General features: G+C 28.1%; 3 protein-coding genes across 3 annotated transcripts; all 3 read left to right on the plus strand.

The window, feature by feature from the left end:
• Nucleotides 1–1759: 1759 nt before the first annotated feature.
• Nucleotides 1760–3951, plus strand: LOC105622019 (splicing factor 45). Its single transcript, XM_012203454.1, has 4 exons — nt 1760–1876; nt 2006–2317; nt 2961–3392; nt 3664–3951. The coding sequence occupies exons 1-4, from the start codon at nt 1760–1762 to the stop codon at nt 3949–3951; spliced, it is 1149 nt and encodes a 382-aa protein (XP_012058844.1).
• A 1397-nt stretch (nt 3952–5348) lies between these two features.
• On the plus strand, nt 5349–9970 carry LOC105622092. Its single transcript, XM_012203525.1, has 7 exons — nt 5349–5413; nt 6587–6775; nt 6850–7017; nt 7082–7219; nt 7324–7455; nt 7584–7679; nt 9868–9970. Exons 1-7 carry the CDS (start codon nt 5349–5351, stop codon nt 9968–9970), a joined length of 891 nt encoding a protein of 296 aa, XP_012058915.1.
• Nucleotides 9971–10467: 497 nt separating this feature from the next.
• LOC105622020 (alpha-1,3/1,6-mannosyltransferase ALG2) lies at nt 10468–11960 on the plus strand. Its single transcript, XM_012203455.1, has 2 exons — nt 10468–10710; nt 10983–11960. The coding sequence occupies exons 1-2, from the start codon at nt 10468–10470 to the stop codon at nt 11958–11960; spliced, it is 1221 nt and encodes a 406-aa protein (XP_012058845.1).
• The last annotated feature ends 541 nt before the right edge of the window (nt 11961–12501 follow it).

Here is a 12501-nt window from a genome sequence, read left to right on the forward strand (position 1 = left end):
TAACAAGTTATCATTTCCAGTTATTGATTTTTAAAAGTAACTCATTACACAGTTATCGTTACTTAAAAGATAACCTATTCGTTACTTTTCCGTTTTTTAAAATCAGTCTAAGTGCTAAAACAAAAAAACCCAGTATAAAAAAAGAACCAACCAACAGTCGAACGTTTCCTTGTCGTTCGTTTCTCCATTTTATCTGCTTCTTCTTGTGCTAAATTAACATTAGTGTGTACTAGTTTGCAGTATCAAAAGCACGTTCGTTCGAGTTATCCTTTAGTTATGAGAGAACATTGTATTATATCTATTTTCTTATTTTTCAACTCTCGAATCCACTGTCTGCCTATTATGGTCTCGATATCAATTCCGTTCTCAATGATTGGTTGTCAATTCCTTAGTTGTTTTTTCAATTGAATAATCTTAATCTTACTTGACTCAATATGTTCACTGTGTATCTACTATATGTATACCTTTTCTAATCTGTTTCAACGAGAAATCTCACCTTACGCTCTCAATTGTATTTGATGATCTATACCATAGAATTGCCATAGAATTGCATAAAACAACATAGAATTTATAGTAACTAGAAGGGGAATAATGAGTGGAAAGTATGAACAAGACTAAGAAACAGAAGATGTATATTTCTGTCCTGCTCAGTAACTTTTCTTCTTTCTGCGCATGTGCCAAAATAGGATCGAAAATGATAGAAAGATATTTCTGTCCTTTATGGCTTCTGCATACTGGACGCGGAAACGCTTGCCGCGCGGCAAAATGTGATGCGGTAGCCAATAAACTTACAGCTCCTAATATGTTCATTGGTTACTGCGTCTCATTTTGCCGCGCGGCAAGCGTTTCTGCGTTCAGTATGAAGGAGTCATTAAATGTTGCTCACAGCTCAACGTCCGTATGCCCCTTTCTTATTGGGAATACGGATGTCGAGCTGTGAGCAACATCTAAAGGACAGAAATATATACAGAAATACATCTTCTGTCTCTCAAATGTTGCTTACACTTTTCACTTACTGCTTAGATAGGTTATTTCCAGTTACTGTTCTATGATTTATGCTTGAATCTCGAATTCATACACTTTAAGGCTATGTTCAAGAATTATGCTCACATAACTCTAAGCTTACGTTATGTATATTATACAAAATTACACTCTAGAACTCTTAGAATTATCTAGGCGTTCAATTCCTAAACGCAGCCCTGATAATTATTACGAGGGTCAATAATTAAATCGATAATTATTGGTTGCGATACTGACACTGACAGCATCGTAATCAATACGGTAACAAGATTTTAATCCAGCCAGCAGAAAAACAAACATCATATGCCGTCAATTTAAAGCGGAGAGTACAGACTCTTGCATAATACATAATACGTAATGCATAAAAAAATAAACCAATTAAAGTCTTCCATTTCCCTCCTTTCTATGAAATAAAAATTGGTTGAATTTCTTATGCTTTATGTGTTATGCGTTATGCAAGAGTCTGTGCTCCCCGCTTTAATATTTTATAAAAGTCTGTGCAGAGAAAAGGGAACAGAAATAAATTTCATTTCTGTTCCCTTCTTCATGCACATCATGTTTCGTGCCGCTCGGTCTATCTATACTGTCTATGGTTTTTGACTCTAGTGTACACTATATAAGTAGCGTATTTCTATATAAGTTTATTGGATCTATGAATTTCTGAAGATCAAGTTAGTTGAGGTTATATTTGAAATGTCAGTTGCAGTCAAATGTTAGTTAAACATTGAAGTAACTCAATATGTCTTTGTACGACGATTTTGACAAGCATCGAACTACAGAAAAGGTTGCTGGATGGTCTTCCGGCATTAAATTATTGCAATCTCAGTTGCAGCTAAAAAAGGCTGCTACTACACAGGTAAATCTGTATCTTAATACATACTAAATAATACATACTAATACATACTAAATAATTACTTAAAAAATAATTTTTGATGTAATTTTCATTTGTTAAAAATAAGCTTCTAATTGCTATTTATAAATTCAGCCAAAACGTGAACAAAACAGGAAAGCTTCTGCGGTATTAGCACCAGTGATAGACTTAAAGTCGAAAGCTAATCGCGATGTTGACAGAGAGGATGACAATACTCATAACAATCCATTATCCAGTGGCAGCGTGAGCAACATAGGAGTAGGTGGCGAATTTGATTGGAACGTAGTGAATGAATATGATCCTATATGGCCTAACGAATATGAAAAAGTTGTGAAAGAATTACGTGACATCAGGGATAGGGAACATGATCAAGAGACAGAAATGCGCAAACGCCGAAGAGATAGTACTCGCTTTGAAGATACTCAGGTAATATATAATACAAAATTAGTTTAAAAAAAAAGATAAAACAATGATGCCAAGTAAAAAATATAATCCAAGAATTATATATAAAAAATATAATATCCTATAATAATATCCTATAATTTTTATACAATAAAACCTAAGTATATATTTTTGTATTCCTATTGAAGGTTCTTAAAATTTTCCTTTTCCAATTCTAAGTCTTTAATTCTTTTTTCTTTCTTTTTCAAATTTCTTAAAAAAAGTTATATCACAGTCTATTCGAAAACATTTTGTCTTCCAATCAAAGTAGTAGTAGTAGTTATTTAATTCTCCTTCAAAACATTATTATAACACAAAATTGTGTTACCTTATTCAATTTAAGTGTTACTACAAAAAATTAAAGAAGCAACAGTAAAATGAAAAAAATTCAATTTAAATAGAAAAATGTTTATGAGAAAACACTTGGTGTTGCTAGATTGAATAAGAAAAACTATGAAAACCATTTAAAAGTTATAATAATAATTAATAAAAATAAATAATAAAATATAATAGTAATTTAAAAATAATAATATAAACTTAATGTAAATGTAAACTTAATGTAAATGTTATAATTATACTAAATAAAAATAAAGTATTATAATAATATTAACATTTTATGTTTGTAAAGACTGCTGGTGGAAACAGTGCAATGATACCTCCCGAAAGAGATGAGGAGAGAACGCCAACTTCGAGAGCTATGGTAGGAGGCGCTGCTATAGCACCACCACCATCCTTACAAGAATCTGCAGAATTGCCACCTCCACCACCACGACAGCCAACTAATTTGGGCTACTCAACATCGTCTGTAGCAGCAAAAATAATGGCCAAGTATGGTTTTAAAGAGGGGCAGGGTCTTGGCAAGAAAGAACAAGGCATGTCAGTAGCATTGCAAGTGGAAAAAACCAGTAAACGTGGTGGTAGAATAGTCGGCGAAAAAGAACAATTAATGCCTCCACCACCACCTGTTACAGCTTCTCCACCACAGATGCAATTGCAGCTATCATCGCAACAGCCTCAGGAAGAACCTACCATTACCGAGATAATGAAATGTCCAAGCAAAGTCAGTACAATATAATATATATATGTTACAATATTTATATATATATATATATATATATATATATATATATATACACACACATATATACACATAAATATATTATATAATAAGTATTTACATGTTACACAATTATTACCATTAATTATTTATTATTAACGTTTTTACTATTAATTCATGTTATGTTTAAATATGTCTTTTATAATTTTATATACCTTACATAGTTTAAAATATATTTATAATCTAAATCTAAATTACATCTGTCATTTTGTAGGTTGTTCTCTTGCGCAACATGGTTGGTCCTGGAGAGGTTGATAACGATCTTGAACCGGAAGTGAAAGACGAATGCAACACTAAATATGGTGATGTTGCACGTGTTATTATTCATGAAGTGATTGAAGCTTTGCCAGAGGAAGCAGTACGAATTTTTGTTGAATTCAAGAGAATAGAAAGTGCTATTAAGGCCGTAGTTGATTTGAATGGACGTTTCTTCGGTGGTAGAACGGTCAAAGCAGGATTTTATTCTAGTGAGAAACTTGATAACTTACAATTAATGGATTAATTGTCTGTAAGAAATTCAAACTCTAATGTTTGTTCTTCACAAATTGTATAAATATTTTATATTTCTACGTAATATTAGCAAATTATTGAAAAATAAATTTTTTCTAATTATAATGTATAGAATTTATATTTTCAATATTTACAATTATATGAAATACATATTAAGATGAAATTGGACTCAAGTAATTTTAAATTAAAGTAAATAATAGATAAAGGGTTATAAACTAAGCAGCATGTTTGTTGTTAAATACTAAATAATAAAATCTTTATATAAATTAAAACACAAACATTTTGACCTCTATCAGGTCATTCTCAATGTGAATACAATTAACTGTTAAAAAAATGGTAATATACAAAAATTGGACGGTTAAGTTTATAAAATTAAATATATGATAAATATGAACTAAACAAGCAAGTGCGAAGTGAATGCTTGATATAGGCGCGATGATATTGTGTAACGAATACAATAATGAAATACCGTAAAAAAAGGGAAGAAAAGAAAGAAAAAAAAATGAATAATTTCATATATGATGAAATTTCTATTTGTGTTCTATTTGTACATTTATCCCATCGTTTACAAAATAGAAATATTTATTTAGTAAAAGAAGCAGTGAGACATAAGAAATAATTATTTATATGTTAATTTATATTTATTTATTTATAATTATATATATTCATTTACTTATTTATTTATTTATTTATGATCTCTTCATGAATATTTTTCTGTTTATCTCCATTATTATTTTCATCATCATTGTTATCATCTTCAATGCTGCGCTTTCCTTTTCCTCAGCTTATTCTTCTACAACATAGAAGCATCTCCCAGATGAGAATTATACTTATATATTAATATTCTTCTACCAGTTCATGACTAATTTCTATAGTAGTTTTATTAAAATAATGAAGCACTCATCAGAACAATAGATACAAATTAAAGACTCTTACAATAGAGTCATAAGCGGTAAGCCGTAAGAAATTAACTAATCATAGTCAATTATTTTTTTTTTCACACTTAACTGTGATTGGCCAATTTCTTACAGCTTACGACTTGCGACCCTGGCTGTGGTCAAAGTCTCATTATAAATGTTTGAAGTGTTTGGATGATCAATTAGAAAAAAGAATTTTACAAATTGACCAATCAAAAAGTGCTTTAAAGCATTTGTAGCATCGCGTTGATCATATCCCCCTATTGTAGAACAGGCACTCATAGAAACGAGTGTGTTCTATTTAGTTGTAAAAGAAGAACTAACTATATAAGAAATGCAGCTAAAAGGAACAGACCGTTGACTAGAAGTCGAGTCAAGTCGAATAAGTAAATCGAATATGCTATTCTATAAGTACGCTACAGTACGTTATAAGTTTATATGGGCTACGGAATATACACTTTTGATTGTGATAATGGTTGGATATTGTCGTATTTGCAAAATAGGAGTAGGAGAGGAAATTGATGTATCCATTCATCGGTAAATATATTTTTATAAATATAGAATATATATGTCACAGTCAAAGTTAACTCTTAATGCATACATTTACTGTTGTTTGTTGTAGTTGTCGGTTGGTCAGTATATACATTTATTAAAGTTGACATTTTGATTATGACATAAATACATAGAAAATAAATAATAAGTTTGTATATCAAAAAGTATATGACAAATTTTATCAAATGATGTATTCAATAAAACATTTTTTACTATATGTAAATGGAATAAAATTAATTTCATTAGTATGAATTATGATTGGTTATATTTTGCACAATTTCAATAGCTTAATATAAGGTAAATAGTTTAATAATAGACAAATATAAATAACTTAATAATAAACAAATATAAATAGCTTATAATAATAGACAAATTTAAGATCATTTGTACAGATCATTTATACAGATTTACAACATCTTTTCAAACAACTTTTTCTTATTTTTATTTCCAACTAGGTTTTTCAATTTAATTTATTTTTATGTAATATATACAATTAAAGATCTTGATAAAGATCGAAATCAGAAAATCAAATCAATATAAGTCAAAGCAATATTTAGATCATTACGTCAAAATATTTAATCGAATAAATAGTGAATTAAAAAATATCAACTTTGAATTGCCAAAAATAGAAAGAAAAAATTGTTTAATTTAAATAATCTATCGAAAATTGATTTATAAAATATCTCTTAATATAATTTTGTCAATAGAATATCAGCATAATATTCTGTTATATATATATGTATCAAGATAGATTAACTAGATTTTGATTCTGTTATCAGATTGTGTTAATAGGATTTATTGAAAGAACAGGAGCTATTAAAGCAGTTAATATTACAATTTTGATCAAATTTACTGGTAAACTTCTAGCATGTTATTAATACTTTATTTATTAGATGTTTAATTGCACATGCGATTAAACATCATATATTCTCTCAGCTTATATTAGTCTTAAATTAGTCTTAAATTTGCATTTTTATAAGTAAGATAAAGTAGTAAGTAATGAAAAATTAATTTAACAGAAAAATTTTTAGTTATTTTAATAAAATTAATTTTGAAAAGCATTTTATGAAAAGTTATAAATAAAATACAATATAAAATATATAAATAAAATAATTTATAGTATAAAAATATTTATGAATTAATTTATATATTTTTAAGGCTGCCAAAAGATGAAAAGACTAAAGCAATTTGGTTTGCATTTATTGGTCGTGAATTAGGTCCAAACAGTGGAATTTGTAGCAAACATTTTAAACAATCTGATTTTATTTATAAAATATATGGAAATGGTGTTAGACGATTCCTTAAACAAGGAGCATGTCCATCTACATTACATGTCTCAAATATTAGGTAATTTCATAGTATAATATACATAACATTTTAAAAAGTAGAATATTATGTGTATTGATATTTATATAATTTAGGAAAAACGTTGAACTTTCTGGAAACATTAATAATGGTATTTCATCGAGAACTGAAAGAGATACTGATCCTGAAAAAAATATAATAATAAAAGAGGAACTACAAGAATGCATAATTATAGATGAAACTATAATAAATACAGAGAATTCAATGGATATTCAATTCAGCAGGTTGGTTCACATAATAATCATTTAAATTTTAGTTTTATAAAAGACTTCCCCGTTTTATTTTTAGCGAAACTAATGATCCTTTAATCATTATGGAACATAATACTAACTTGGAAACAAGTACAATATTAGAAAATGAGAGACAAGAATTCATAAATATAGATGAAACAATAAATACAAATTCAACAGATATACAATTGAAAAGGTTAATTTATACACAATAATAGTAACTTAATCTCATACAAATTTTTTATAATAATTCATATAAATATGGGATGATTTAAAAAAACCTTCTCATTTTATTTTTAGAGAAATTGATCCCTTAGCTATTACAAAACATGATACTGACTTGAAAACAAACATAATATTAGGAAATAGAATACAAGAATCAATAAATGTTGATGAATCAATCAGTACAAATTCCATAAGTCACTTGAAAAGGTTGGTCGTTCCTCTTTCATACATATATGATATCTAATAATTTTATCTCTATACAAATTTTTATGTATATTTTAAATAACTCTCTACAAATGTAGAATAGTTTAATAAAATTTTTGTTTTATTTTTAGAAAATTAAGTAATTCTTTAGTGACTAAAAAACGCTTCCACAATGCAAGATACATTGGAGATTTATGTCGAGAGGATTTCACTTCGGATGAAGCTTGGTATTTATTTAAAAACTATTTAACAAATACAAAAACAAAAATAAAGTCTTTGAATCATAAAATTATACATTTAAATAAAAAAATCGATAGGTTGCAAAAGATAAATCATTTTTTATAGATAGAAAGAATGTATACGAAATTTACCCCCATACCAAATTAGACTTGCTATATGTTGATTGATATATTTTCTCACATTTTTCTGTCCGGGAAAGAATGAGATATATGTATGGACATATATATGATAATTTTATATATTTTTATGTAATTATATATATATATTATAAATGTATAATAAATATATTAAAAACATATAATTTTAAACATATATTAATAAATATATATTATTGAAATATTTTTTTTCTGGGAGTGCAATTTAATTAAACTGATGATCAGTAAAATTGCAATATTATATTGCAATAATGATAGTGATAATCACTAAGAATCTGCACATGAAATATTAGAATAATAACTTTTTCTGATTGTTTATGATAAGAAAATTCATAATTATACTATACTCTGCACCAAACATGATATATAAAATTTTCTATCAATTTTTTAAAACTATATTTTTAAAACTGTATTTAACAAAATTTTGATGTTCATAATTTAAAAAATGATTTTTTTGTAAAAAAAATAGTATAATATTGTGTATATTAAATAATATTGTGTGTGTGTGTGTGCGTGTGTGTGTGTGTGTGTGTATTATATAATATAGAGTGTGATCCATTTAACGCTGCAAATACTTCGTTGGTCAATCAAAAAAAAAAAGAATTTTACAAATTGACCAATCGAAGAATATATCTGCTTCAAAGCATTTATTTGTAGCATGAAATGGAATTGTATCCTTTTATTCATTCAATTAATTATGATTATGCCATATTTTTATTAGTTGTTTAGATGATTAATCTATAATAAAGTTTAAGAATAATACATACAAAGGGAAATCGAAAACAAAAGAAAGAGATTTATACAAAGAGTACAAATACGCTACAATATATTTCGTCGAAAAATAATATTTTTTTAATTATTAAAAATATAAAATTGCATCTTGAGTTTACAAGAAAATAGTAGTAGATGTTTATTTATTTTCTGTATATTTAATGTTAATGATTTAGTCTAACAATAATTTTTAAATTAATAATTTTAATGAATCAAAAATTTCAAGATTAATGAGAGTACAGTGCAGTTTATGATGCACAAATTCATATCAGAACATTTATTCTATTATAGATAAAATAATATCTTCATAATTAATTCCAAATTGAAATTGAATGTTTCACTTTGGAACTCTCTTCAGCAATATAAATACAGTAATATCAAAATGGTTCACCAGTTTATCAAAATAAAGTTACTGATTTCAAAAAATGAAGTAGTGTCTACTTTGAAAAATTACAATAAATTATAAAATTGATATTCTAATAATGTATTAGGTATCAAAGTGACTCACACTAACAAACTGAAAACATGTCAAGAAATTTAGATAAATTTATAAACTTAATAATTCCGCAAAGTAAAAATACATCATTGTCAATATATTTTGCTCTTTCGGAAATTAAATTATAACTATACATTTTTATTCGAATTGACAAAAGTTGCAATGTAAACAATAATTAAAATATATATAAATAAAAAAAAGAAAATCGATCTATAAATTTAATTAAATAGCACGCGATATCGCATTAATATTCGTTACACATATGGAATGCACTGTTACATATTGAGATATATATTGTATACATCTACACTATATCTCAATAAAATTTTATTTCTTATATATTCTTATGATATACTCAAAACATATATCAAATATACTGAGAATATATCTTATGGCTTACGGTATTACTTGAGACTTTCACGGATATTTTTTTTTAGAGATGTTAAGGGATTTGCGGGTTATCGCGGTGTTGTGATCTATTGGCAAACGTTTTGTAAACTTTATCATTCACTTCATCGAGGCGCATTTCCCAAATAACACAAAAGGTTTGTTAAATTATAACACAAGACTTAAGTCTTTTAGACGCAAAAAACTTAAGACCTCATCTTAGACACTTTTTGTTATCTGGATTTGTACTGATCAACAGCATCTCTTTTCGGATGACTCCCTATTTATATAAACTTTGTTAAAAGGAGGAGAGGGGAAGTCATGTTCTGTATTTTATTTATGTTATAGCCCATATCTCTGTTTAAGTTATCTAGATGTTTCTGGATTTCTAGAGTTTCCCTGGAACTTTCTTGGAAAATATGATGTAGATATAGTAGTCATTATATCAAATAATATGGTGGTGTCCTAACTTAATGCTATGTTCTGCCAATGCTGAATGTCTGAAACATTTCAAACTTGTCAGATTGAAATTAATTCCGCGTTTACCAACAATTGTCGATGTCAATAACTAATAATAATCAATAGACACGTTCAAATTGAGAAAGTAGCTAGCCTACGTACCGAGCAAATGAATAATGATTATTGTAAACCCAACCAATCACATTAAGTGCGTTCACAAGTAATTCAAAAGCCCGCTCATTGAGCGCCCAGGCGCTCTTTCATCTGATTGGTCTATATTTTAGGATTTAACAAAATACGCCAATTAGATGAAAGAGGCTTTGGACCTTTAAAGTTGGCGGATTGGTATTCCAAAAACCTAGCAAACTTTGATTTGATCATCCTGCCTTGAATTTCTGAACGCATTCATGTAAAAGAAAGCCTGTCCCAATTATTTATGTCGCGGTAATTTTGTACTTTCCAATAAATACGTAGTGATGGCCGTTTGACGGATTATTCGTGAGTACGATGACACGCGTCACATTTTTACATCCCGATCTCGGTATCGGTGGCGCGGAGAGACTCGTTGTCGACGCAGCTCTAGCATTGAAGAAGTATGGCCACGATGTAAATTTCGTGACAACTCATCACGATCCGGAGCATTGTTTCTTAGAAACTAAGGATGGGACGATTCCCGTTACCGTTGTGGGCAATTGGCTGCCTAGGCACATTCTAGGCAGGTTCTATGCGTTCTGTGCTTATATACGCATGGTAAGAAGTTTAGTCTAATAAAAGATACAAATGATATGATGTAATACAACAAATCATATCCTCTTCGTTGTCAATATTAAATGAAGATAAAATGATTCAGTGTGTCACACTATACCTCTGTGTTTCTTATTGGAAAGCATATTGTTAACACTGAAATAACAGTAAAAATAATTGAGAAAAATCTATTTAAAAAAAATCTCGATTAAAAGAATTGTCTGCGTTCAACAGCAAATACATACATTGTAGAAATAAATTCTTATATTTTTTTATAGATATATGCAGCCAGCTACATAATATTTAGTGATCATCGACCAGAAGTTGTTTTTTGTGACTTGGTGTCCATCTGTATTTTCGTACTTAGATTGCGCATTCCATATGTAGTATTTTATTGTCATTATCCAGACCAGCTGCTCTCATATCCTGGTGGTTATTTTAAACAGCTTTACCGTATGCCACTGAATTATCTAGAAGAGATTACAACTGGCATGGCGCATAAAATATTTGTAAATAGTTGTTTTACAAGCAATGTGTTCAAGAACATATTCAAAAGATTGAAAATCAAACCAGAAATTTTGTATCCTTCCATTAACACAGATTTTTTTGATAAGACAAGAATAGTATCTATAGAGAGGGTAATTGATAGGAAACTTCCGGATGATAGTATTATATTGTTATCTATCAATAGGTATGAGCGTAAAAAAAAATTGTCTATTGCAATAGAAGCTCTTGCAGAACTAAAGAAACTTTTAACAAAGGAAGTATACAAGAGAGTATTCTTGATTATGGCTGGTGGGTACGATAAAAGGATCGAGGAAAATGTGGAATATCACCTGGAATTGATAGGACTTGCAGATGAGTTACATGTAACAGACAAAGTAATATTCTTACGTTCACCCTCCGACATAGACAAAGTTTCCATAATACATCATTGTAAAATTGTGATATATACTCCACCGAACGAGCACTTTGGAATAGTACCTTTGGAAGCGATGTATATGGGCAAACCAGTAATTGCTCATAATTCCGGTGGTCCCACAGAATCGATAATTTCTGGAAAAACTGGTTTCTTAGTAGATTTATCTGGTGAAGCATTTGCCACCAAAATAGCTTATTTAATCACAAATTCAAATCATCTTGAGGATTTTGGTAGATCGGGTCAATGCAGATTTTCGGAAACATTTAGTTTCGCTGCTTTTAGTGCTCAATTAAATAAAGCGATAAATGACTTAATTGATACAAAGACAAAATAATGAGAAATATTTAAGATTATTTTCAATTTTTTGCATGATATATCTACTCTTATTAAATAAGGAAATAAATGAGTATAATTTTTTAATATATTTATTTTATATATATTTTATATATATTTTATATTAATTAAATATACTTGATTTAAGAGAGATATATATTTTCTGCTTGATTTTATTTAGCCTAAACTGCTTATTTAATTACGTTCTATAAAAATAAAATTTACTATATGATTCATAGGCACATCAAAAAAGACACAGTTGTATAACATATAAAGTTTACATGCAATGGCGCAGCAGAATTTGTGTAAACTTGCTATCAATTAAAATTTTCTTATGAAATCGTTTCTATTTCGTATAAAAACTTTTGAAGCATAATTAAGCTTTAATAATCATGTAGATAATTTTCATTGATTATTTTTATATTACGCAGTTAACCAATATAAAGTTTTTGAAATTAATGAATTTTATATGAAGAATTTGGAAGTATATATTGAAAGAATAAATTCAATAATTGAATTTTCTCACGTCTTATATTAAATAA

This window comes from Atta cephalotes (assembly GCF_000143395.1).
Source record: "Atta cephalotes unplaced genomic scaffold scaffold00039, whole genome shotgun sequence".
NCBI classification, from domain to species: Eukaryota; Metazoa; Arthropoda; class Insecta; order Hymenoptera; family Formicidae; genus Atta; species Atta cephalotes.

Excerpts from the sequence above, each read along its gene's own strand:
- LOC105622019 (XM_012203454.1), top strand. The coding sequence starts at position 1,760 with ATGTCTTTGTACGACGATTTTGACAAGCATCGAACTACAGAAAAGGTT. Across the intron at positions 1,877-2,005 it reads AAAAGGCTGCTACTACACAG|CCAAAACGTGAACAAAACAG; the intron begins GTAAATCTGTAT and ends TTATAAATTCAG. Across the intron at positions 2,318-2,960 it reads CTCGCTTTGAAGATACTCAG|ACTGCTGGTGGAAACAGTGC; the intron begins GTAATATATAAT and ends ATGTTTGTAAAG.
- LOC105622020 (XM_012203455.1), top strand. The coding sequence starts at position 10,468 with ATGACACGCGTCACATTTTTACATCCCGATCTCGGTATCGGTGGCGCG. Across the intron at positions 10,711-10,982 it reads TCTGTGCTTATATACGCATG|ATATATGCAGCCAGCTACAT; the intron begins GTAAGAAGTTTA and ends ATTTTTTTATAG.
- LOC105622092 (XM_012203525.1), top strand. The coding sequence starts at position 5,349 with ATGGTTGGATATTGTCGTATTTGCAAAATAGGAGTAGGAGAGGAAATT. Across the intron at positions 5,414-6,586 it reads ATTGATGTATCCATTCATCG|GCTGCCAAAAGATGAAAAGA; the intron begins GTAAATATATTT and ends TATATTTTTAAG. Across the intron at positions 7,220-7,323 it reads ACAGATATACAATTGAAAAG|AGAAATTGATCCCTTAGCTA; the intron begins GTTAATTTATAC and ends TTTTATTTTTAG.